We start from the raw sequence: 27042 nt of genomic DNA on the forward strand, positions 1-27042 counted from the left end.
GTCATGGCATCATCAGTCTTGGGGTTCCCCTGCAGGCTTCCAGTTGACTCAAGGGGAAGTTACCAATGCACCTGCTGGACTGGCCTCGAGATTTCCTACTGGGCAGTCAGAGCTGGTTTTAGTCGGCCTCAGCCTCCGCCTATAAGCTATCTCACCACCCCCAGTGAACTCTTTCCATAAGTGTAGATACATGGCCCAAGACACCAGGCAGACAGTCTTACACTGGAATCTAGATCTTGAAATAGACTTCTGGAACAGTAAAATTCCTAGCTTTTTGGAATCTTGGATGCATCTCACTCACACAAGACACACTTACAAAAATTGAAATAACCTATTTTTTGTTGAAATGATTCAATTTCAGTTATTGTTCTTCTGAACTCATATGAAATATGCTACTTTCCTCAGCCAGTTGCTGAGGGAAAAATCCTTTTGCGGAAATAGTCGTAAATGATAATTTGACTTGGCAGAGAGAGTGACCCAAAGATGTAAAGAAACACTGAGCCAGCAGAGGACACTGATAATCCAGACTACAGGAGGCGGAAGTGCCCAGCAGTGCTTTCTTTCTGTTGCTACCTGAGCACATTGTATGGACTGTCTGTCACCTTTCTGCGCATCACACTCCTCCACTGGCTGAGATTTGATGTTCAGAACAGCATCATCATTGCATAGCTGTCTGAAATAATGAACCATACTTGCGATTTGTCTAACAGATTATATAATCGAGAGAATTCTCTCTCTTTTTAACTTAACATTTTTTTTTTTCAAGACAGGGTTTTGCTATAGCTTTGGAGCCTATCCTGGAACTAGCTCTTGTAGACCAGGCTGGCCTCGAACTCACAGAGATCCGCCCACCTCTGCCTCCCGAGTGCTGGGATTAATTAACATCCTTTTTTTAAGAAACAGTTTTTGAGGTTAATAAAGAAATTCCTTCTTCCCCAAAGGTCAGGCGGTGGCAGTGAATACAGCTAAGACCCCCAAGCTCAGGTGTGGTAAAATCCACAGATCTTGTGAGCCACTCTTCAGCACGTGCAGGGAAACGGCCTTCTCCTTCCCTAGGAAGGAGGCTTCCAAGGCCGGCGGGAGAAGCATGCTGCTGCTGTTCCTGAAAATGTCTAATGAACATCTCAAATGCCAGCCCCACAATCTGCTCCACCATGACCATCCTTTGTGCACGCGCACATGAAGGGTCTTCCTGCTAGGTGACATTTGAAGTAAACGCACCCCCCTCTGTCATATAGCACAGGCTGTTTATTATTTCATTATGTGGAGCAAAGTCAAGATAATTTGCTTTTCTAAGAAAAAAAATGAGAGGAAATAACTAAATATTTATTTATTTATTATGAATACAATGTTGTGTCTGTGTGTATGCCTGCTGGCCAGAAGAGGGCACCAGACCTCATTACAGATGGTTGTGAGCCACCATGTGGTTGCTGGGAATTGAACTCAGGACCTTTGGAAGAGCAGGCACTGCTCTTAAACCTCTGAGCCATCTCTCCAGCCCCAGGAAATAACTTTAATACATTATTATAGGCGATTACATTTTTTCTAATAAAAATTAGGAAAGCCCATGCAAAATTTAGAGATGCGGAAAACCTCAAACTGTAGTCACTGGTACTTCTACAAAAAGAACAGACAGACTTTTTGTGTTTCCTTCTTCATTTTTTTTGTTAGTGTTTTGATTTTTCTTTTACTTTTCTTTCTTTTTTTTTTTTCTTTTTTTTTGAGGCAGTCTTACTATAAGTTCAGGCTGGCCTTGAACTTATGGCAATCCCCCTGCCTCTCCAGTGTCGAGATAACAGGCTTGAGCTGGGAGTACGGCTTCAGGGTACAGCACTTGCCTACAGCCTGCTCAAGGATCTGGGTTTCACTCACAGCTTTATTTTCTTCTTTTTCAACAAACAAACAAACAACATCAGTGATCCTGATTGACAGCTCACATCTGGAATACTTGCACACCAACTCAGGATCTGCAACGGCTATGGAAGTATTTTATGTGTAACAGAATGATGAAAAGAATCCCCCTGGCTCGCTCACCCTAAAGGTACTGACTGCACTTCTCAGCTATATTCTAGGAACCAGAGAGATATCCCTGAGGGTTGCCAAAAGCCCACTTAAGCAGAAATAGAAAGCCAGTCCTCCCAAGAGCAGAGGAAGATTTGTATAACCTATGGGAATTGGATCTACAAACTTCACCCTTAAACTTCAAGTGGTTTTCCCTGGGTACAGGGTGCTCCTCACACTGCTTAGTCCCTTCTTCTTATCCACGATAGTCAAGTGAACTTTATTCTTTCCCAAAAGGCTATAATGGAAAAAAATAACAGCTTTGGAGTGCTGCAGCAGCCCAAGAAGATGGAGAACAGAGGCGCTTCGGAGCTCAGTGATGACTTAGAAACACAGCCTCCAGATGGCTGCCAGAACTGAGGTCCCCAGCAACGCAGTCTTCCCAGATAAGGAGGTTGCCTCATCTTTTGCATCGTTGCCTTCTTTGAGCTTTTTGTTACACATGTCCGCCTGGCAGCATCTGTACTGGACATTTACGAGGTCTAATCGGCTCAAAATGAACATGGAATCGCAATCTGAAAATTTCCAGCACTGCTGATAGATCTGCCTTCCTGTGGAGAGGGAGACAAACATACACTAAGAAGCCACGCAGGAGCAGTTCTGAACCTGCCATTCTGTCTTGGAGCACAGTCTATGGAAGAGAGAGGTTTGGGTAGAAATAGGCATCCCAACTGGGGCGTAAAGGGAAACAAGAAAGTGATGGCACAAATGGAGAAGTCCCCATAAATCTAAAGTCTTGTCGGTCAGTGTGTGAATTTGGGGGTGGTGGTGGTTATAAGCAGTTCTATTTCTATTTATGAGGGAAACTTAGTGATAGTTACTAAGATTTTAAATGGGTGTTGCCTCTAGTCAATCAATTCTATCTTTACAGTGAAGGAAAAGAGACAATACTATTTGTAAAGCAAGCACTTAAAAAATATCTATTCATAAATCTATTTACTACATAGTGATGGAGAGAGAGAAATACTACTTCATACCTATAAGGAGGACTAAGATCAAGAAAAATGAATGAAATAAAACATATTAAATGAAAAAATTTCAACATCATCAAAAAAGCAAAACCAGAATGATCCTAGTTCTCACGGGGAGGATTACTACATTTTATACCTTAGCAGTGAAAGTGTGGTAGACTGCCCTCCTCCCCTCCCCCGTGGAATCAAATACTTTGAACATAAGGCCTAGAATTCTGGCCACACTCCAGGAGTTTATATAAAAATTACCAGGTACTCCTATTTTTAAAACAAGGTACCTTTGATTGGTCCTTACTTGAAAGATTTTTTTTCTTCCTGAGAGAAAATACTGAAGGCAGTTTTTATTCTTATCTCTTGGAGAGGGTTTATCTCACACACCAGACCATCCTGAGGTGGCCACTGCTCCATACAGTTGATCGCACATTGCCCACACACAGTTACCGAGCTTATAGCCGCGGCCACGCACAAAGGACAGCTGCAGGCTCTTCCCTGTCTACCGTTTCCTAAATTCTCTGTGGAGATTCTAGTTTAGCCAACGTAGAAAAGCAGATGATGTGGGCTTGTGCACATTATGTTCCTTCCCAGGCTTATAGACACCTTGTTCTTTGAGACCCCTCTGCAGCACCTGCAGTATCCTCTCGAATGACCAATTCTCCTGATCAGCTATGTGGAGTCGGACAGAGGTCTGCACTCATTTGGGACAGGCAAACAGGCTGCTGTCGAAGTTCTGCTCAACCCCTTTCTTCATCTTGCATCCCTCCCTAGGCTCCCACAAGTTTGGGAGGCAAGCACACTATTGTCATTAAGAAGCCTGAGGTTTGGAATCAGATAAAATTTCCAAATTCACGTCCTATGTTGACTGCCTGTTGCGTTATCTGAGCCTCCATTTTCTCATCTGTCACACAGGAGGGCTGCCCCAAGGGTCATGTGAGAAATGCCATATTTGTAAAAAGTATACAGGAAATGCTTGGTGTGCAGTCCTTTGTGGCCAGCTGGCGGTGCTTAACAGCAGATGTTACCTGATGAGTCCAAATGAGTGGGATTTAGGTCCAGTTTCCCAGGTTCTTGGCCCTGACCACACTTAAACAGGAAGCCCAGGGGCCCTTACCGGACACGGCGATGAGACAGGAATCCTGGTTTGGTGTACAAGTGACGTTTGTTCTGCATGGGGAAACCGGGTCTAAACAGTTGTAGCAGGTGAGGCTAACACCTAGAGTCAGAAAGAAAGAAAGAAAGACTGTTGGGGGGGCTGGAGAGATGGCTCAGTGGTTAAGAGCATTGTCTGCTCTTCCAGAGGTCCTGAGTTCAATTCCCGGCAACCACATGGTGGCTCACAGCCATCTGTAAAGAGGTCTGGTGCCCTCTTCTGGCCTGCAGACATACACACAGACAGAATATTGTATACATAATACACAAATAAATAAATAAATATTTTTTTTAAAAAAAAAAGACTGTTGGGTTCCGTTAAACCAACAATGACTTTGGCAGACGTTACCAGTGAGCACAGGTTTGGGTCAGCTTGTTTTAATCTTTTGTTTATTTGGAGGGTTTTTTTTGTTTTGTTTTGTTTTTTTGTTTTTCAAGACAGGGTCTCTCAAAGCAGCCCGGCTGTCCAAGAATTTGCTCTGTAGACCAGGCTGACCTTGAGCTCAGGGAGATCCACCTGCCTCTGCCTCCTGAGGGTGCCTCTGGCTGCCACCACTACCTGGCTTTCTGTTTAAATCAAGATTTTGACAATTTCAGAGTTGCATACAATATATTGTAAGCACATTCTTCATACTCCCCTCTTGCCTCTCCCCAGAGAGTCGCCTCCCCACTTCCACTGTGACTGACTTTCATTGTGGTGGGGGTGGGGCTGGTTGCGCTTTTCCTACAGGACTGCCTGAGGTTCAGCCATGGTTAGGACTGACACAGTAACCATCTAAACTGGAAAGTTTGTGACTTTTTGGGGAAAAGAACAAAGAAAAAGCAACTCAGCAAGTCCATTTCTTTCTTCCCCAAAAAGAGTATGGCAGAGTGCAAATCGGGCTAGCAAGGGCCCTGACCAAAATCACTTCCATCTTTCGCCCCAGTGTAGGTTGGCGGGAACTCAGCTTCACAATGTGACACAATTGGTCAATCCAGCACAAAGGGGCAAGGAGGAGATTGGGGAAATGAGGTCCCTGGTCAGCTGATAGGAAAACAAGAAAAAAAATACATTCCTCATACCAACCACCCAACTCCTTCAGAGGAAGCAGGTGGCCACTGATGCCCTTCCCTCCGGGGAAGGAAATCCCTGTTAAGTTCGAACCAGGGGCTAACTAGACAATGCTTCCTCCAGTCTTAACAGATACTAGCAGGCACCCCACCAAGAGGTTGTCTGTGACTCTGTGACAGGCTCCTTAGACAATCCCCACCCCAGACTTCCGGGGAAGAAATGCTAAATCCAGGAGGAATAGAAAAGGCCTCCAACGGGTTCTCAGAGTTAATTCTGGGTTTCCAGGAAGCAATAGAGAGCTTGTCTGAGCTCATGAAGCCAACTCCCTAGGTGTCTGGATTCCAGGAAAACGACAATCGCCAAGGGGCTCAGAGCCCCCAGAGGTGAAAGGGCACAGCCTCCCCCTCTAGCGAACACATCTGGGCGCATTTCCTCCTACTTCACGTTCATCTAGATTCCTTCCTCCTTTCTCCGCTGTTTAGGTGGAGGCCCTACTGGCATCCATGTACATGTTTGGAATCTCCAGCTCGGACTCCATTCCAGACCGCCGTCAGCACCCCGAGCAGCATCTTCATTGGAGCTACCATCTCCAAAGCCCACCCTCAGTGCCCCAAGGAACAGCCCCCCCCCCCATCCCCACTGGAGCTGCTGGCCTAAAGTCAGTCCCTCCCTGGGGCTGCTCAAGAGCACACCTAGAGGCTATATAAGACCTGGTCTGCCACGTGATTCCTCCGGCCCCCAAGGGCCACCCAGGAGTGCTTTGCTTTGTTCATTAAACCAGGATTTGATTGCCTTATTACATCAGTGCTGGGGGAGTATATGGGATTCAAAACCTATCGTCCACAGTACAAGACACTCCTCCCTCTCCAAATTAAAACAAATGTTCTGGCTTTTCCAAGCCTTTTGAAGGTCCCCCTCTGCCTTCAGACCCTGCCACACCTCTGACATTAAATAAATGTGTGAACCAAGGTTCCTAAAAAAAGCTGGAGGCTTAACTGAGTCTTCTTTGGAGCTGATTAACTAGGCTTCAAGGACTGTGATGAGTTTGGAACGTGACATCCAGAATCAAATTCTTTGGAGTCTTCCTCAGTCCTCTTAGCCATATATGGCCCCACTCTGTACTTGACCAAGCAGTTTGTGACTGTTAGGTAAATTGTTTGGAATGTACAGACTGAACACTGGGTTCTAGCCAACCAGAAGGCTATAAATACAGACAGAGAACATCTGAAGTCTCTAACAGAGGTCCCCACTTGGCTTTAACCCATCTTCCTAAGGTTTCCACCAGTTTACTCCAATACCACCTTCATTTATGACTTTCTTGGTTCTGTTACTACAAAATCTCATCAAACTGCTTCCATGTTGGAATGGAATTTGGGGTAACCTCATGGTCACTCATATTTGCCTCCAAAATAAACTATCTCTTATCCCCTTCGAAATGAGAGTAGTGATTCCAAGGACAGACCAGACTACATTGTACCCCCTCAAAAAAATCAAACAAAAACTCCATCTAGCTGTACATATAGCTGGGAAGCTTCCTCCTAGCCTTACACTGGAAGGCTAGAGTCTGCATGGAAAGACAGTGGATGGAAACTGTCCAATGGACTCATTCCTCACCGTCCCATGAGGGTCTCACAAACAGACCTGTATTCTGTGAGTGGATGGATAATCAATACTTGTTGGTGTGAAGAGACGTTTTCAAAGGTAAAAAATCTCTTCAGATGACTACTTTCAGTTGAACGTTTACAAGTAACTGATTTGGGGGGTGGGGACTACTAAACCATAAACAAAATGTTTATTCCGCTCATTAGCAGACAGATATTATACACTGCTAGGCAGCTATTAATGTTGTGGATTTTTAATTTTTTTTTTTTTTTTTTTGGTTTTTCGAGACAGGATTTCTCTGTGGTTTTTGAAGCCTGTCCTGGAACTAGCTCTGTAGACCAGGCTGGTCTCGAACTCACAGAGATCCGCCTGCCTCTGCCTCCCAAGTGCTGGGATTAAAGGCATGCACCACCACTGCCTGGCTTGTTGTGGATTTTTGTCAATCAAAATTTTGTAGAAATCTGTTTCCTCCCTTTTATTTATGTGAGTTTGCAGAGTGTATTAGATTCCTTGCCTCCCGGCGTGTAAAGCCTAAAGTATTTGTAATCTGGCCCTTAGAGAAAATGTTTAGTGACCTCTGGAATAGCAAATCATCACTGAACTGCTTCCTGCTAGGATGGACCCAGAGTCAGAAGTATACAAACACCACAAGACAACAGTGTACAGTACTCTGGATTGGGCAACCAGTCAGAGCAGAGATATTAAGCCCGTTTCCCTAATTCAAAGGCAGAAAAACAGCAGTGCTGCTGCTCTGGTTCTGACTGTTGAGAGCTAAGAGTCGGCTTCTCTGGCTCACTTCTCCTTCAGTTTTATACCATGATGGCGGAGATGACAGTCAGCGTATGTGAAAGAAGCGAGGCAAGAATCAGAAAGGAATTCTCTCAGTTCAGGTGGGTGTGGATGTAGGCCCCCCACCTGTGCTGGAGAGAATGGTCTTCTGATCACATGGCTTCTACCATGACGTCAGCATTTTGTAGCACCCACTTACAATCTCATGGAAGGATGCGTGTTTATGTCATGATGAAACCCAGTGTGGTTGAGTTGACCTTTAGTTCTAAGGCCAATGCTTCTGTTTAGAAACAAGCGGATGTTTCTCAAAGTTGAGATCTTCACTTCTGAGTCTGGCAAGGAAGCAAGCTCTCTGTAGTACAGCGTAAGCCCTCACAGGTGTGACAGGGGGCATCTGATCTGACAAGGTTCCAGGTCAACCTCCTGAAACGTCAGTAACAACAAAACAAAACTTATCCCTTCTCTGCTTTGTTTGTAGAGGACAAGCCCAGTGCCTGGACAGAGAGGTCAAGTGACTACTGAAGGACACCCAGCCACAGAGCCAAAGCGGGGCCCCAAGCCTGCAGGCAGGACTCCATCAAACATTTCTGCAATGTCAGCGTGAGGAACCTAAGGATGTCATTTCTCTACAATCCCTTCCTTGTGCTACAGAGATACACACGTACGAGAAGCGAAGAAGGGGAGAGGGAGGTGTTGGACTAGCCTGGTTATTTGAGGGCGAGTTTATAAGCCCACCCACAGAAGTGGCTAGAGCCCGGGTTCATGTGGCTTAGTGACAACACTTTAGGTGGAAAGGACAAGCAAGGCCAATGCCATGCTGGGAACTTCCGTAGGGCAGACATATCCCTGGCTAGCATATTCAATCCGTGCTCCGATGTCTGTGCACCTATATACCAGGCCCTTCAGAAGACTGGTATGAATAGCAGGCCCATTTCAGAAGAGAGAACTGAGGTGAAGATACTAACAGACATGACGAATGTCACATGACGAACATCTCGGTAACAGAGCTTAGACTCTAACCCAGACTATCAGCCGACAGACTTTCTGCCTTCGCTGAGCTGGGGAAATAAACCATGTAGACTGTAAGAGAGGACAGGCCGGAAGTCAAAGGATGGCTGCTGCTGAGCCAGGACAGGGGACTTGACCCTCTGGGTCACTTCTTGCCCTAGTTCCAGGAGAGAGTTAACCTGTACTAACTGTTGTAACAATAGAAAAACCTGTACTACTTGATTTTCTTCACTACAAAAGGTTAAATGTCATTTCTTGCCTTTGACACAGGCTAATTACCAAGAAAATTCTCTTGAGGGCTTCTTTGGACAATAGCAATTGTCTAAGGGTCTCTTAGACAATAGCAATTAAAAACAGCTTTCTCAGCAGGGGGTGGGGGTAGTGCCTACCTTTAATTCGAGGTCGGCCTGGTCTATAGAGCTAGTTCAAGAACAGCCAGAACTATACAAAGAAATCCTGTCTCAAAAAACAAAAACAAACAACAAAAAGCTTTCTATCTTTCTCTCCCTTCCCTTTCTCCCCTACCTTTACCTTCACACCCAAATTCTCTGAGGAAAGGACCGAGGTATATCCCAAACTTGTCACAGGGCAGCTGCTACTGTAACAATGCTCGCGCCTCTGACAATTGCAAACGACCGTGTCAGGCTACAGTAATGACAGGAGACGCAGCAGGAAGAACAATTAAGAATGAAACATGATGTGGCAGAGGTGGGCCACAATACGGTGAGTCACAGCTAGGTGCAACGAGAGGTGGGCCAGGAGGCAGGGTTGGAATGTGGAATGCGCTTCCATTCTCTCTGCTGCTCAGCCAACAACCTCCCTGACCTTTTTGTAGACTGTGTAGGAACAAAGGCGGAGCTCTACAGCATTCCTGATGTACCCGAAGTCAGGGTGTGCCATGCGCATTCCAGCCCTGCAGGAACCTCCTGCTTTCTTCTTCTTTCTTTCTTCCTTTCTTCCTTCCTTTCTTTCTTCCTTTCTTCCTTCCTTCCTTTCTTTCTTTCTTCCTTCCTTTCCCTCCCTCTCCTCTCCCCCTCTCTCTCTCTCTCTCTCTCTCTCTCTCTCTCTCTCTCTCTCTCTCTCTGTTTTATCAAGACAGGGTTTCTCTGTGTAACAGCCCTAGGTGTCCAGGAATTAGCTCTGTAGATCAGACTGGCCTCAAACTCACAGAGATCCGCCTGCCTCTGCCCCTCAAGTGCTGGGATTAAAGACGTGTGCCACCACCGCCCAGCCAAAACTTCTTCTGTTTTCTAGTGCTCATTGTGTTGCTTGCTGGGTTTTCCATCTCGACCCCCACCCTCCCTACCCCACTCCCAAAGCCAATAATGGCTGGGATGTTCTAAGAATATGATACGGGCAGAAAATAACCCTTGATCTTATAATAACACAAGTGGGTGTTTCCGCTGTTACAGAAGCATAAAAACAGCTTTCTTCAGAAGCCAGGAGAAGGGCGCCCAGATAGTGGCCCACAGTGAGTGAAAACCAAGAATTCCGGTGGCAGATTGGGGTCACATTTTGACATACTACTTCCGGGTATTATTTCATGCATTCAAAATCCCTTGTGAGAGTTAGTTCATAAGTTCATAACCCTTTGGGGGCCTCAATTGTGTCATCTGTAAAACGGAGATAAGTACACAGCCTGCTAAGTCGGCAAGAGGGTTAGGTAAGTGAATACATGTCAGATGCTCAGACTCAAGACAGGCATGCGCATGTGTAAGATTTGGTTTATTTAGCTGTGGCTGCAACCATCATGACCACTATCTGAGTGGCAGGGGAAATGGTGTGTGGGGGAGTGACGGTGGGGCGGGGGAGGGCAGCACTCAGAAGGCTGACCTCAGGGCCCTCGTGTTGACAGCAAAAAGGCCTTGAGCACACAGACAAGCACTGGGAAAAAACCAGGAAAGTCAAACACACAGCTGATCTCTTCCACGGAAAGAGGTGGCAGCTGCTCCTCCTGGAATGCCAGGAATGGTGCAGGTTTACAACCTGGTGATCCTTGGCTGTCTGCTGAGGCAGGCTCTGACGCTTCTCCCAGGATTTACGTTTTTTACTTGTGCAAGACCTTTTCCCCTAAGTCTTGACCATTGCTTTTAGACCATAAAATCCACTCTTCTGAGTGAGGTCACTTGTGCTTCACGACAGCCTAAGTGACTTCTGTGTTATCTGAGGGCCAGGCCAATCCTACCTCCCACAGGTGTGTGTTTACCTGAAGCTCCCTAGACCCTAAATCCTGGGCACAATCTCTGAGTAAACAGCACCCATTCTTGCGAAAGAAGCCGGATGTACTTTGCAAGGAATCTCAACGTAAATTATATCTTAAATGGTTGTGTACTTGGGACTGAGTTAATTGTTGTTACCTGAACACTTTTTTTTCCCCAAAATTGTGCTGTGCTTAAATATGACTAAAGTAAACTGATCTGGGCCAGACTCTATAAGTCTTGATCCAGCACCGGTTACAAATAAAATCAGGCTGAGCCCAGTTTCATTCTTTTTGTCTTCGTGGATTTTTTTTTCTCCCTGCATGCTATAAAAGCCTGCAGGGGAATCACAGCATGGGGGGGGGGGGGCAAAGGTGTTAGCATCCAGCCTAGACTGTTGCTGCTACTACTTTCTTCTATAGAGGAAATAACTATGTTCCTCACTGGGAGTCCAACTGTGAACCCCAAAGCCCAGGTACCTCTATTCCAAAAGGATGGCAGGCTCCATTCTCCCTTCACCAAGGAAGTTCAGAGTTCTCAGCAGTGACAAAAGCCACATCCTCCAGGTCAGAGACAGCCTGGCTGCAGACTCATGCTGTGAAACCTTCGCCCTTTGAGCCCTGTAAGGTGCTTCCACTTTACCTACCTCATCAGGGTCCCTACTACTTGCTGTCTGTCTGTATAGCCATGGCATTAATAACCCTAATAAAGTCTTGTCCAAAAAGACAAGCTACCCAGTGCTCCCCTTCTACCCCACACCTGAGAGCTTTCAAAAAGGTCTTGTGTAGCATTTTAAGGATGATACCTGCTGGAATCCCAGAGTAGTATGTAGTGGGCCAGGGAAAAACCTGATCTCCACTCCTGTTTAAAAAGAACACAACCAACCAACCAAACAGCTCTGTAAGCCAGGATGGGCTTTAACTCAGGCAGACACCCCAGGAAAGGCACTCCAAAGCATCAGAGTTGTCACAAGCACAAGAACTAAAGCCAGGCCTTGATGAGGGACTGGAGGCCAGCGGCAGCAGCTCCGACTCCCAGAGGCCCAAGAAAAAGAAGCATCATGGGCAAGGGCAAGTCTAGAGGGTCTGGCTCACTCACCTGTGGAACAGAGGACAGCCAGAAGCAGGAGTGCGATGAGTTGCCTTTGAACTCTCATTGTGCCCGTCCACCAAATCTGGAACAAACAAGAGTAGTCACTGACTGACAGATACCTTCCAGCTATTTCCAAAACCACAAACTGGAGTCCAAGGAGGTCTTGGGAAAAGCACAGAACAGGCATGAAACTTCCACCGGGGCAAGGTGCATTAACACAGGGCAGCTCTGAGTAAGGCCGTGATGGTCCTCTCCTCTTGCGTCAAGACCTCAGCTTGTGAAGAAATGTCCACCTTGGGGAGAAGAACAGCCATGTAGGAGTCAAAGGCTCGGGCAAGAACTCCACCCTACCCACATCGGACCCTTAAGAAACTTAGTTCATATAAGTCAGTGTTCCTGGCCACACTATCCTCCTCTGGGCCAAGGATGCTCATCTAGCATGCATACGGCCCTGAGTTTGATACTCAGTACTGTACCCATAAGGGTCGCTTAGTCCAATGAAAATGTGAGACAACTGATTCCCGTGGTAACTACCCTGCCCTGCTGCTGGAGTGCCCTTTCCCTAGGGCAGGCTGCAAGGTGAGAGAGCCTAAGCCTCTGGAAGGCGTCAGAAAGCACGAGCAGCAAAGCCTGTGTCTCTATGGGGGCTCAGCTGCCTCTGCTAGGTGTCTCTCCACTTTAGGGAAAGAAGCAGCTCCTGGGTAATGCTAATGACTAAGTCCTCTCTGCGTAAGCGACCAGGTGGCTGGGAACAAGCAGCAGGTGAAAGGGCAAGTGTGGAAATGCCTGGGACATTCCTTTCGCCCAATAAGGAAACCAAGGAGCAGAAGGTTTCAAACCTCCCTACATGCCAAGTTTTGGGAGCGGATTTAAGAAGCGTCATGATCCTCCTGTATATCTTGGGACCTATCTTGGCAGGGAAGTGGCAAGTCACTGAAACATTGAAGGCGTTTACAGCGCAGCTTCAAGCCAGTGGCTGTTCCACTTTCTGACTTGCCAGTTGGTCTCTTATACTATAAATGCACCTTCTGGCTGCTGGATTCGGTTCTTGTTCCCTGTTCGTGCAGAGGACTGTGATCTAGGATAGTGATCTGTGAGTCTACCCGTAAATAAATAACCCTTTATTATACATAATTCTGAACTAGTGTGGGGTTATTTTGTAACTTCTGCCATCACTGTGTATTCCCCAGGGTTGTTTATGTTGGGTACCCTTTAGCAGGACGTTTTCTGGTGTGAGAAGCTCTAAGTAAGCTTCTATCTTCCCAGTGCCTTTGGGATGTAGGACCATCTTCCCTCCTCCCCCAATGCCATTGCCTGACACAGCTGGTCCTCACTTTCAGAAGGCGTCCGAGGCCCTGTTACCTATTTGAGGACTTCCGGTCAACACTCTATGCTCCCTTGCAGTAGTTTTCCATGCCCCAAGTCCTGCCTAACCTGAGTCCTTTACACTCAGAATTCTCCAAGCATGAGTAACCAGGCAGGAAGCTGATAGCACACTGACGAAATAGGTCACTAGGAAGGAAAGGGCCAGGCCCTGTTTGCCCTTGAAAATACACATACCCCACGGTGGCTCTGTCCAGTTCCTATCATGGGCAATGAAGAAATTGCCTGTTTTAGTTTCTCGGTCTTCCCCTGGCCTTGGTCAGCAGACTGCCTTCAAAGACATGAGGCTGAAGACACACTGAAGACAAAGGTGGTTTACCCTACCACAAACCCCCTCTGTCTGCCAGGCCTGAGCCTTGGCCTGTGGTCTCAGAAGAAAAGCATGCAGAATCAGGAACTAAGATACAAGCCAGTTGTGGCTACAGGGCTGAGGATATAGCTCAACTGTAGAGTACCAGTACAAAGGGGAGGAAAAGCTGTAACTGTATTACTTTCCCCTTAAAATGTATGCACACACACACACACACACACACACACACACACACACACACACCTAATAATAGAATGTTTCTAATACCACATTAACTTTTCTGAACATTTTAGAATGTGTGTCTATTGACAGAGTGATAAAATTAGGAGCTGTTGGCTTATATCTAGTTTTTTTTTTAACAACAAACAGAAAAAGCAATGATTATTTTAAATATACACATATGTACTTCATGTGTAGTTTCTTTTTATTTATCGATTACCCTACCTAATCAAATATAAAGCACATATATATATATATATATATAGTAGCTCTCAAAATTGACTACTTGAGACAAAGAACGTTTCATGTTTGCATATGTGTGTGTGTGCGCGCGTGTGTGTGCGTGTGTGTGCGTGCAATGCATGTATATAGGCTCCAATATTTAATCAGAACATTTAATCATTTCATATAATTGTGAAAGATGAGGCCCGAATGATTTTCTAGTTTTCCTAAAAAATGACACCATATTTTTTTTTTTTTGGTTTTTCGAGACAGGGTTTCTCTGTGGTTTTGGAGCCTGTCCTGGAACTAGCTCTTGTAGACCAGGCTGGTCTCGAACTCACAGAGATACGCCTGCGCCACCACTGCCCGGCTATGACACCATATTTTAATACCAATTTGTCTCCAATTTATATAACATCAAAACAATCAAATCCCTTATTTCAGTTTTTAATTTGTAAAGAGGTTAAAAATCATTGCCCATGAGAATAAAATATAAAAATAAGACTTCAACAGGGCCTGCTACCATAGGCCAGTGATCTTAGCTACTTGGGAGGCTCAGACAGGAAGAGCACAAATTCAAAGCCTGTCTGAACTAGAGTGAGTTGAAGGACAACAGAATACATTAGAAAAACCTTACTCAAAATTTTAAACAATAAAAAAATAAACCAAAAACCAAAAACCAACCCCCGTTCCCCCCCCCCCAAAACAGCAAAAAACAAACTAACAAAAACCAAACCATTTTTAAGAACTAAGGATGTATCTTCCGGTGGCAGAGTGCTTGCTGGACACGTCACACATGAGGCCTGAGACTAGAGACCCTGAATTCAACCCAGTAAATACACGTGTGAGCGCGCACACACATCTTAAAAATTCAACACAGATGAGAATGTCATGTAGCACTTTAAAAGACAAACATGTAGACTAATAATCCTGGAATTTTCTCTGTCCTGGGCTGAGACCTGGCCTGGAAATTAATTATACTTTAAGTCAAGGCACTATAATCAAAGCACTATACCTCTGAATTTCTTCCAGTGTATCAGAACAGAAAAACACACAGCCGCTGGAGCCAGGGGATATGAAAGAAGAACCAGGGCTGTTCTGTAGACAGTTTTCAACAGAGAGAGGAGGTTATTCTACGTGTTTCCTAAGACACAGTCCCAGGAAAGCTCTTTGCCAACTGAGCTACATCCTAGCCTGCATTCTAGATTTCCTAAACACACCATCCCTTACCTGCCTTGCTGATGTAGGCTGTCCTTCTGTATATGTATTGCTTTTATTGGTTTCTGAATAAAGCTGTTCTGGTCAAAGGCTTAGCAGAGTAAAGTCAGACGGGAACTCCAGAGATAGAGAGTAGGTGGAGTCAGGGAGATGCTATGCAGCTGCTAAAAGAACCTTACCAGTAGGCCACAGGCACATGGTGATACACAGATTGATTAAAACACAAGAGTTAGCCAGGAATATGCTCGACCAAACAGTGTTGAAATTAATAAAGTTTTTGTGTGATTATTCGGGTCCGAGTGGCCAGGAAACTAAAGGCAGTCTCCGCCCACACCTTGCTCACGTGCTGGTCCTGCACAGTATCAGCAGGCCAGAAAGCAATTCCTCTAATGTTCTCTGTCCCTTGGGGATGCTCGCACAGTGGACGTCACAGAGGAGAGACCCTACAAGATCCTTTCGAAGCCGGTAATAGGCTACAAACAAACAAAGCAAACAGAGAGTGCGAGAAGGCTCGGCAGATAAAGGTGCCTGCTGCCAATCCTCAGCATCTGAGCTCAGTCCCCACCTTCCAGATGGTGGAAAAAGAAACCCAGCTCCTGAAAGTCATCCTCTGATCTTTCCTAAAGGCGCTACGGTATACTAATACAACAAATGAAGAGATCAATGTAACTTTAAAACTTTCAAAGAGGCAAAATCTAAAAATTGCTATAGTAAACTTTTTCATTCTATAACAAATCCAACCTGACAATTACTTATGCATTGCCATCCAAGGGAAACTAATAGGGACAACAAGCTTCACTGGCTAAGTTGCTGTACATGTTTTGGATAGCAAATACTTTTGCTATATTGGTAGACAGAAAATGCAGTGTGCCTGTAATATGTAATACACACACACACACACACACACACACACACAGAGAACCTAGCTTCCCAAATACAAGTTTAAAGAAATATACTTTTACTCATTTACTTACATGGACACAGACATGTAAGAACCAGGCGAAAGCACTTGTCACATTACATAATTATTTATGATTAAGTGTTCAAGGAATTTCTGAGGACAAACTACTGTGGAGTAGATTTGATCTCAGCCTCTATAGCTCACATGTAGACTAATAAACAATCCTGGAATTTTATGTCAAGTGAGCGGACGTGTAGCACACTGAGCTACATAAAAGAGGCTTAGACACTGGTTTTCAATTTCTTGGACCATGTAGCTCACGCAGAGAATGAGTGCATCCCTGGCCCTAGAGTCTGGGTGGCCTAATCTACAGCCAGACAGGGGTGGGGGAGCACTGTTCACAGTCCCCAAGTGCTGCGGGTGTTCCTAGAGACCACACTGGGAAGCAGGAGGTGGCAGTGACCTAGCCCAAGGGTTGAAAGTGACTCTCCGCAGGGCTGTAAAATGAGCTGTTAGTGTTAATTAAATAATTAGAAGAGTCTTTTGTTCTGCAGCCCATAGATTATACCACTTGATGTGACTTGTAACCAAACACAAGCCATTAGGCTTGATTGCTAGTTAACTTCAGTTTGGGGGCAAATATTAGGGGCCAGGGCTAGTGCCTGCGCTCCTGACAAAACACTCCTTACAACAATAACATAAGGTCTATGTAACCACTTCTTGCACTGAGCAACTAGAGTGAAGGGAGATAGTTTATAAGACAGCAGCCGCGGGTGCCAAAGTAACATCTCTTTCCATAAAAACATCCAGACCTTAACTCTAAAACTCTAAAACCTGTGATGACAGGTGTGCTCTCTTGGTAACCTTCACTGACCCTGGATTATGTACATTATTGTCAATGTCCCAGCGTAATCACAGGGTCCTCAAATGGGAGAGGAAGGGAGTCTAACCAGACTCCAGGTATAGGTGAAGGAACTGGAAGGTTTGTGTTGTCTTAGGCTATTTTTTTTATTCACTTGGCAGCAATAGAAACTATTATAAAGCACATGATGGCAGGTGCCCATAGTCCCAGCTACTTGGTTGGCTGAGGTGGGAAGATGACAGGAATCCAAGAGTTTCCATCCATTTGGTCAATAAAGCAAGACTCCGAATCCAAACAAAAAGAACAAAAGCCCTAAGCCTGCTATAAGCAGCAGCCTCATTACTGGAAAATAGTGAGACAGCATTTTAGGCATAGATTTCAGCCTGGAACCATGAACATAGATGGAGATTGTAATCCAGCTGCCAAAATAAATGCAGCAAAAAACAAAACAAACAAATAACAACAACAAAAACCCACCAGGAGATTCTCTCCTCCCACCCCTTTCCTTTTACAAACTAAGAAAGGAACCCAGAAGCAACACCACCACTGAGCCACAGCGATTAGAGATTTCAACAGCAGCAGTTTCCATAGGATTCACAGACAGTGTAGGCACTGGGTACAGTCGCAACACTTGGGAGACTGGGGCTGATGTACTTTAAGGCTAAGTATGTTATATAAAATAAACATTATCATCTTATAGCAAGTTCATAGAGCCAGAGGGATGGAATTACCTGTCCCAAGACAACAGGGTAGTCACAAAGTCACTTTGGATGCATCTTGCTTGTACTTATCAACGCCTGGGAACTAAAGTGGCTTAGCGTTGGCAGTCTCAAAGGCCTAAAGATCTTGTGTCCTTACAAGCTTGGACATGCAGTAGCTAAGCATGAAACAGACACCCAAAGATCCTTTACTCAGTAATTACATCAGCAGCTGGGGACAAAGAGCAAACCACCATCACAATGGGAAAGCCCCTCCCAGCCACCTAGAGGCCCTGGGTAGGCCCCCCAGTGCTCTTAAAATTGCACAGGATTTCAGCTTCACCTACAGTGGCCTCCCTCTCTTTACAACCTGTTCCAGGACCTCAAATCCCTGGCTCATCCCGGTATTCCCAACCCTAAAATCCGTTTGAGTTGGCTTCCATTTACAATAAAGTACGTGACAAAAATTTCAGCTTGTTTGGTGCATGAGGCAACTCTCTCTTAGCCTCCCCAGACTGTTAAGAGCAATGTTGTGAGCGTCCTCATTGACATTCTGAGGTCTGTGTGTCAGCTCTGGAGAAGGGGCTTTTAAAAGATGGCCCTGGGAGGGATTGAAGTCTCCTTAACAATTGTCGTTTTCCATATTCCCGGAGGCCAACCAGAGCTTTTCGGCGAGCGACCTTAGTGTTCAGTACCACCCTGTGAAGTAAGGCTTTCCCTTTTACTGACGAGAAAACAAGGTTAAATAGCTTGCTTAGGACTAGCTACCAACAAAAACAAATGGCACTCACTGCCTAAGGTTCTTTTTAAAGTCCTCCCTCAGACTGAAGGGTGGCACCGCATCCATGCACCAAAAATATCTGCTAAACAGTTTTAAATTTGGACCTCGACCAGAAGAAAAGCAGTAAGTCCTCGGGGCTGAGGCTCCCCCGCCACTGCCTTATCTGAGCAGCGCGGTGGGGTGGGGGTGGAGGGGCGTCCCCCGGGCAGGCGCCGAGGGAATGCCGAGCTCCTGAACCGTGCGTGGGAGCAAAGTAGAGGCTTTCGGGAACCGGCCTGCTTGTGTATCTTATTATAATGAAGAAGGCCGGCGGAGCTACAAGCCGGGGAGAGACGTCCCGAATTACTACAAGGAGAAAGGCCTCCCCAGAGAGAAGAAACAAGGACAGCTTACCGAACGCATGCGCTCCCGCTCCCGAAGTACCCCCACCTCTCACCCCAGGTCCTGCTACAGCCGACACTGCGCCCTTGCTTACCTGCCACCTCGCAGTTCGGTGGACCCTGCGCCCTTAGTGCTGGAGGTTTTTCTGCGTTGCAAGCACCTGGTCTGGTGCTCCGCCAGTCAGCTGAACAGCTACCGAGCTCTTCTGGCCACTCCCAAGAACTGATGGCCACACCCCCAGCCGCAATTCAGTCTTTGCCTCCTGTAGAGGGAGCTCGGCGGCTAACTAGTACTAGACCCTCAAAACCCAAACAACAGGAAAGACGTGCGCCTGTCTCCCTCTTGATTCCTTACCCCAAATTGCTTCTGATTTTCCCTATCTGAAAAAAGTCACTCCCCAAAATGTTTTTGTGGCCATGTTTGCTGGCGCCCAGAGCTCTCTCTTTGCCCGTCGTGGGTATTTTTAGCTACGGAGTGTTTTGTTTGGAATCAGAACAAAATTCTGTCGAGCATTTGAAACTTCTGTGGGCTGACCAGGGACCAGAACTACCGCTCAGACCTTCCCGAGTGCAGGTGTAATATGAAGTTGCCACTTACCAATTGGAAAGAGTCACATCCAGTAAAGAAGCAACAGGAACAATAACTGAAAAGAGTAAACAGTCCGAGAGGAATCCTCCTAGGGGAACAGGAGGTATTCGAGAATCGGTCTGGGAAGCTGTGGCCTCTCAGGCCTGCTTTGGAAAGGGAAGCATACATGAGCCAAAAATCCAAGTTAGGCCACGGGGGTGGGGGAATAAGGGATGGGAGAAAGGAAACAATGATCCAGTTAGAGAGGTTTTAGTTTTTTTTCTAAATTTATTTTATTTTATGTGCATTGGTGTTTTTGACATGGGTGTTGAGTTCCCTGGAACGGGTGTTACAGACAGTTGTGAGCTGCCGTGTGGGTGCTGGGAATTGAACCCAGGTCCTCCAGAAGAAAACCACTGCTTTTAACCACTGAGCCATCTCTCCAGCCCCTTAGTCTGTTTGTTTTAAAGCCTTTCAGTCCTCAGCAATAAGAAGTAAATTTTCATTTTTTTTTGTGGGTTTATTTCTTTGTCATTTTCTTCCTCCCCCCCCCCCCCCCAGTAATATCTATTCCTCCAAAACATGACCCATTCTCCCTGGCATGTGGTGGGTTCTCTCTGTATCTGCCATATCAGAAAGAGCAAAAAAGGCTGGGACTCCACTCTTCCCCTAGCCTATCAATTATAGAGACTGAGCTTCAATCCCTGCTATAGAGGAAGCACATGGACACCTATAGAGCAAAAAATAAATAAAAAATAAAAAAATTAAAAAAAAATAAAGGGGGAAGCACCAGATAGGACATCCCCCAAATACATATCAAAATCCTTCCTAAAGTAGGTCATCTTCCCAGGTCTGGGCCCTTCTCTACTCTGGAAACTAGTAAGGCTTATCGTAAACAAATCCTTCCATGGGAATGTTGCTGCAATCCTTCCCATTTAGGTGATCGTGAGCAACATCTATGCCCTTCCTGAAGTCTTAACAACAAAGCTAGGCAGTTTCCCCAGAGTCCACTCTGACCGACTGTGAGTTGATTCAGTTTCCTGCACAGCACAGGGCACACTGGAGAGTCAGACAAGGTGTCTTTCCTATCGGTGGGAAAACTGGCCCTTCATGTTACACTTTCCCTCAGATGCAGAGAGGGCCCCCTGCCCTAGTCTTCCCAAGCTTGAACGGTGTAGCCCCTCCTGAAGCCACATGCTGGTAGGGTGGCTTGCCTAACAGGTGAAATGGAGCAGCTGGGAGTGAATCCACAGATACTGAGCTCTTGCAGGGACAATCATAAAGCCTCTGGCACGCGCCCTTTATCATGATCCTTTGCCGAGTTCCAGGATCCGCAGGACCCAGATCCTGGTTTTCCTCTATGCACAGTGACTTTAGTCAGGACTGCTTTGATAGTGTGCCTACGTCCAAAGCTCTTTGTCTTGTATACATTGCCTATTATATCTCCTAAGATCTATTCTTTTAGAAGTCAACGTTTCTAAATTCTAAAATCCCAAGTATTTTGACACCAATTTCTTGACTTAATTTTTGAGATTCTTTTTCCTCACCTCCTAAGAATTTAGGGTTCTCCAGTGTGCGGGCTAATTTTATGTTAACTTGACACAGGCTAGAGTCATCCAAGGGGAGGGAACCCTAATTGAGAAAATGCCTCCGTAAGACTAGTCTGAAGGCAAGCCTGTAAAAATTTTCATAATTAGTGATTGGTGGGGGACAGCCCAGGTCATTTTGGGTGGGGTCATCCCTGGGTTAGTGGTCCTGGGTTCCGTAAGCAGGCTGAATAAGCCATGAGAAACAAGCAGGTACGCAGCATCCTCCAAGGCCTCAACATCAGCTCCTGAGTTCTTGTCCTGACTTCCTTCAATGATAATATCTGGGAGTGTAAGTCAGATAAACCATTTCCTACTAACTTGATTTATCACAGCAATTAGTATCGCTAAGACACAGGGTAGGCTGAGCTGTTGTCCCTGAAGACTAGTACCTCCACGCTATTTTATTACCACTTGAGAGTACCTGTTCACAAAAGACTGCCATTTGATTTTTTCATAAAGCCAGAAACATGGAAATCAACTTTTTTCTTCTACTCCTGTAGAACTTTAAGACAATTCTGAGGCCATTTCTGAGCCCTCTCAACCTTAGTGCCTTAGCGCCCCCCACCCCGTCCCTGGGAATCTAACAACTATACATGCATGGACTGAAATGTTGGGAACTTCCCACAGATGTCCATAGACATTTTTTTTATTATTTTGTTTATTTATTTATTTTGGTTTTTCGAGACAGGGTTTCTCTGTGGCTTTGGAGCCTGTCCTGGAACTAGCTCTGTAGACCAGGCTGGTCTCAAACTCACAGAGATCCACCTGCCTCTGCCTCCCGAGTGCTGGGATTAAAGGCGTGCGCCACCACCGCCCAGCGTCCATAGATATTTTGACTCTGTCCCTGGAAAGGAGTCAGAATGACCCCCAGATGTTCCCCCGTTACCTCATCTGATCTGGCAATCACTCTCCAGCTCTGGCTCAGGCCACTTGTTATTAGAAGCCCCCTGAATAAGCCAATCCTAATAATTGGAAAACAACCCCCGAGTTCCCTCCCCCCCTTGTTTCTATGGCTTTTTGCTTTATTAATGGCTTGTGACAGGCATTCAGGGTCCTTGGCATTGAATGCTGAGTGACCCTGCCATGGCAGAATTGAAATCCTCTTGCTTTTACAACAACTGCGGTGTGAGAGTGTATTCTTGGGGTGACTCCTCCTTGGTGGACCCTAGGGTCCAACACTCCCTCATATCTATTGACTAATCATACCTATTTACCATTTAGGTATTGCAATTTCACTCCCCAATTCATTCTGCTCCTATTGCTACTGCCCTAAATTATGGCCTCTAGCTTGCCTGGGTCACTGACTCCTCCATACCAGACCTCCATGTTAATTCCTGCATTCCAGATCCCTTCTCCACATTACTGTTAGAGACCCAGTTTGTCTACCTCTTTAACACCTTGCCTTGCCTTTAGTTTTTTTTTTTTGTTTGTTTGTTTTTTTGTTTTTGTTTTTCCAAATAGGGTTTCTCTGTAGCTTTGGAGCCTGTCCTGAAACTAGCTCTTGTAGATCAGGCTGGCCTCGAACTCACAAAGATCCTCCCGAGTGCTGAGATTAAAGGCATGCGTCACCACCTCCCAGCTTTGCCTTTAATTATTCTTCCTTGGCTGGTTGCTGTAATCTCAGCACATGTGAGAAAGAGGAAAGATCACAAGTTTAAGGCCATCCTGGGCTACATGAGACTCCCCCCCCCCCACCTTGTGCTAAGGATAGACAATCTAGAACACATCTGGGCCTGGAACATTGATGACAATGTGCCATGTCAGTCCTGAACTAGTTACCTCTGAGTTTTCTTTAAGAACCAAATAATTTTTGGGGGAGGGGAGGGGTTTGAGACAGTTTTTCTGTAGCTTTGGGGCCTATCCTGGAACTCACTCTACAGATCAGGCTGGTGTCGAACTCAGAGATCCGCCTGCCGCTGCCTCCTGAGTGCTGGGATTAAAGGGGTGCGCCACCATCGCCCAGTAAGAACCAAACTATTTAAGCTACTGGTCATTTAGGTATGCCTCATCCGGAGGGTCAGACAAGTATGTGAAGAAAATGTGTTCTCGAGAGGCCTGCAGGTGGACTTTGCTCCACTAGAGTCTGGTTAGGAGAACATTGATGTCAATAGTTAAATTTCTTTTGAGAGTCTAGAAGAATGGCTCAGCAGTAAAAAACACTGACTGCTTTTCTAGAGGACCCAGTTTCAATTCTCAGAACCCAAGGAACCCCAATGACCTCTTGTGGCCTCTACGGACAGCAGCCACACAGGTGGTACACAGATAAACACAAAAAACAAAACACCCATACACATTAAAATTTCTTCTAAGAATTTCAGCAATGTAGTTAACAGAGGCTTATCAACTAATCACACTTTAGTGTGACCTGGAGGGAGCAGGGCGGCTCATTGAAACACATGGCCTTCACTGAAGCAGATTGCTCCAACAGTTTGTCACAATCCTTCGAGTACAGCTATGGTGCAATGGCCGACTTAATAAGCAACAGCCATGAGTGACTTTTCTCCCACTTCATAGTCCTTGATCACCTTTAATTTCATTTCTGGGTCAGCCATTTGATGACAACTTACTATCAATATCTTGTTTCATAAGGAGGTACAAGACACTGAAATTTATGACTGAAGACCCCTTCCAGAGGTTATATAAGCCGTACACACTTACACGTAGCGATGCTTTCATGAGTCCTCACCCAGGCTGTTAAGCTGTTCTCAGTTGCAGCTGTCAATCATCTGTATTCCTGTTAGTAATCCTGAGAAATTTATGGGCCCATCAAGCTGGGCTTGGATGGAATCTTCTTTCGCTATTATTGTCCTCTCTCCAAGAAAAAAAACATGTAACAAAGTCTGTTGAATATTCCAAGGCAGCAAATTCTGAAGGCACAAAAGGATGGCAAGGGAGCACGGGACCAGCTTTGGTAACTTTGACATGGTTTTTAACTAGTGCTTTATTGGGAATGTCCTTTTTGAAGTTCATCATGTCTATCTCCCCTTCCTGTGCATTATGTTGAAACTAATCCTCAAAGCAGCTTTATGAAGATGGGGGATGGTGGGTTGATTCAGTTATAAAGACTGTTTTCATGAGTGAGACTCGTGCCCTTAAAAAGACTTAAAGACTTCTCAGCCTACGGAACTAGATTTTATTTTTAAAGTCAGTTTTACTCTGTAGCCCAGGCTGGTCTCAAACTCACTATGATCCTCCTGCTTCAGTCAGCCTTTCAAATTGGAAACTGTATGAGTCATCAGTGCCTAGCTACTTTTTTTAACTGTAAATCACAATCAAAGGTGTTTCAGGGGGCTGGAGAGATGGCTCAGTGGTTAAGGGCATTGCCTGCTCTTCCAAAGGTCCTGAGTTCAATTCCCAGCAACCACATGGTGGCTCACAACCATCTGTAATGAGGTCTGGTGCCCTCTTCTGGCCTGCAGACATACACACAGACAGAATATTGTATACATAATAAGTAAATAAATATTTTTTTTAAAAAAAAAAGGTGTTTCAGTGCTGGGGCTGTGGTGGTACATGCCTTCAATCTGAGCACTGAGGAGGCAGAGGCAGACAGATCTCTGTGAATTCAGGGCCAGCCTGGGCTACAGAGCAAGTTCCAAGATTGGTGTAGGAGGTCCTCTGTATTTGTGCTGCTTTCATTGTTATTAAAGAAACTGTCTTGGCCTTCTGATAGGGCAGAACTTAGATAGGTGGGGAAAAGAGAACTGAATGCTGGGAGAAAGAAGGCAGGCAGAGAGAGCCGCCTTGAAGTCACCAGGTCAGAGATGCTGAATCTTTCCTGGTAAGGCACGACCTCATGGTGACATACAGATTATTAGAAATGGGTTAAATCAAGATGTGAGAGTTAGCTAATAAGAAGCTAGAAGTAATGGGCCAAGCAGTAATTTAACTAATACAAGGTAACTTGACTTCAGAATTTGGGTCTAAGGATATGATGCTTTGAAAGAGGTTCTTTTGTTTTCACAAAAGATGAGACCCTGTGGATTGCTTCTATACCAATATGGTATGATAGACCACGCCCTCCTGAAAGGTTGTCGTGAACACCCTCAGAAAATTACTTCACCCAACTGGTAACTGAGATGAACCTAACACATAGAATACACCATGAAAGACTTGATTAACAGCACCCCCATACCACAGGAAGAAGTTTGGAGAGAAATAGCTTCATCCATATTTCCAAATATTGTTTATAAATGTTCTTTTACATTTAAAGGGGGGATATGATATAGATATGGATAATTTACATTGGTATAAATTTTGCTTTGTTGATATAAATTTAAGGTCAATTGTTATATGTATCTCTGATCTTGATTAAGGTATTGTGATTGTGTAGTTCACTTAAAACGTAATATATAATTAGGAAATATAGGTTGTTAATGAACAATCATCAATAATCGTCAAGTTTGTAGTCATGTTAGGTTTTCTATATAAATATATATATATGTATTTCAGTTAGATAGGTATTCTTCATTATCTTTCAAAGACTACAGAATATGGCATTTAAAATGTTTTAATAACTTAGGACTTTTTAGGACTTTTCATGACAATGAGACACGTCTGCTCCTGGCATCACCAGCTACTTCAAGAGGAACATGGGTATTGAAGAGGCTCCTTATGGAGTTTGCTAGCCACTTGCCTGGACTGTTGCATAAACTGGACAGGAAGAACCCGCAGAGAGGACTGCTGAACTTGCCTAAAGGTGAGATGGTTCTTCAGGGTTCCTAATTCATGAGTCTGTGAGACATTCTGCAGGACACAGAAAAGTGACTGAACTTTCTTTGAAATTTCCTGCTTCATGGAAAAGTCTGCTGGATACTATAGGCCTGTAGGTTGAAGATGGATTCCCCAATGATACAGAAGCACTTTGGGTGACTGTCCAGGCAAGGAGATGTCTCTTGTCATTTCTAGAGTTTTGGAAGTTGCTTACTTCTCGTTTACTTAGGTAATATTATATCCTTCTGGAGTCTTTGATGGAATTGAAGAATAGTTATAGTTTTCCTTTGTTGTGATAAAAGATAAAATAGATATAAATATTGTAACTGTAATTCTTGCTTGATAACTGTTTTTTTATATGTAATTTTACTAGGTTAAAGTAAAAGCCTTTCTTTTTTGTTTAAACAGCAAAAGAGGAAATGATGTAGGAGGTCCTTCTGTATTTGTGCTGCTTTCATTGTTATTAAAGAAACTGCCTTGGCCTTCTGATAGGGCAGAACTTAGATAGGTGGGGAAAAGAGAACTGAATGCTGGGAGAAAGAAGGCAGGCAGAGAGAGCTGCCATGAAGTCACCAGGTCAGAGATGCTGAATCTTTCCTGGTAAGGCACGACCTCGTGGTGACATACAGATTATTAGAAATGGGTTGAATCAAGATGTGAGAGTTAGCCAATAAGAGGCTAGAACTAATGGGCCAGGCAGTAATTTAATTAATACAAATTCTGTGTGGTTATTTCGGGGGTTAAGCTAGCCAGGCGGCGGGATGCAGCCCACACCTTCTACAACACAAGACAGCCAGGACTACACAGAGAAACCCTATCTTGAAAAAAAAAAAAAAAAGGCAAAACAAAAGGCATTGTGTTATCAAAGCCTAAATGAAACAACTGACCATTTTTCAAACAGGGTAGCCTGAACAGTATTTGGCAGCCTGATAATAGTTATGTATCACTTAACAATGGTGATATAGTCCAAGAAATGAGTCATCAGGTGGCTGTGTAGCCAGGGATTTCCTCACTGTGAAAACACCAGGGAATGTATTCTCTACAAACCTAGATAGAAGAAAGTTTTGCTCTGGCAGTTACTGCCCTCCACAGTCAGCTTTCCTAGCTTTTAAAACTTAGTCAGCTATTCAGATACCTTCACACTGAGTTTGCAGGTTCACCACTCACTTTTGCATTTTTATAACAATTACCGAATCATTTTAGATCACCCACAGCTCTCAGTAACTCCGATATCCTGGTCAGGCCCACTCTTCTCTTTCAACATTGCAGACAAAGCCTGC

General features: G+C 45.0%; 1 protein-coding gene and 1 long non-coding RNA gene across 3 annotated transcripts; one reads left to right on the forward strand and one right to left on the reverse strand.

The window, feature by feature from the left end:
• Positions 1-1319: 1319 nt before the first annotated feature.
• On the reverse strand, positions 1320-19104 carry Cd59 (CD59 molecule (CD59 blood group)). Of its 2 annotated transcripts, none has more exons than XM_050147110.1 (4): positions 18988-19104; positions 11925-12000; positions 4141-4242; positions 1320-2612 (listed from the first exon to the last, which is right to left on the reverse strand). In XM_050147110.1, exons 2-4 carry the CDS (start codon positions 11980-11982, stop codon positions 2386-2388), a joined length of 387 nt encoding a protein of 128 aa, XP_050003067.1. In that variant the 5' UTR covers positions 11983-12000; positions 18988-19104; the 3' UTR covers positions 1320-2385. The 2 variants fall into 2 exon arrangements, with proteins under 2 accessions (XP_050003067.1, XP_050003066.1); XM_050147109.1 differs by lacking the exon at positions 18988-19104 and adding an exon at positions 18906-18971.
• A 108-nt stretch (positions 19105-19212) lies between these two features.
• On the forward strand, positions 19213-26612 carry LOC126504666 (uncharacterized). Its single transcript, XR_007592675.1, has 2 exons — positions 19213-24662; positions 26194-26612. It is a non-coding gene; the product is annotated as an uncharacterized lncRNA (long non-coding RNA).
• The last annotated feature ends 430 nt before the right edge of the window (positions 26613-27042 follow it).

The sequence above is a fragment of the Alexandromys fortis genome, unplaced genomic scaffold (assembly GCF_014885135.2).
Source record: "Alexandromys fortis isolate MF-2015 unplaced genomic scaffold, M_Fortis_MF-2015_v1.1 scaffold_12, whole genome shotgun sequence".
Classification (NCBI taxonomy): domain Eukaryota; kingdom Metazoa; phylum Chordata; class Mammalia; order Rodentia; family Cricetidae; genus Alexandromys; species Alexandromys fortis.

Excerpts from the sequence above, each read along its gene's own strand:
- Cd59 (XM_050147109.1), bottom strand. Across the intron at positions 4,243-11,924 it reads GGCTGTCCTCTGTTCCACAG|GTGTTAGCCTCACCTGCTAC; the intron begins GTGAGTGAGCCA and ends TTCTGACTCTAG. Across the intron at positions 2,613-4,140 it reads CTGTCTCATCGCCGTGTCCG|GAAGGCAGATCTATCAGCAG; the intron begins GTAAGGGCCCCT and ends CCCTCTCCACAG.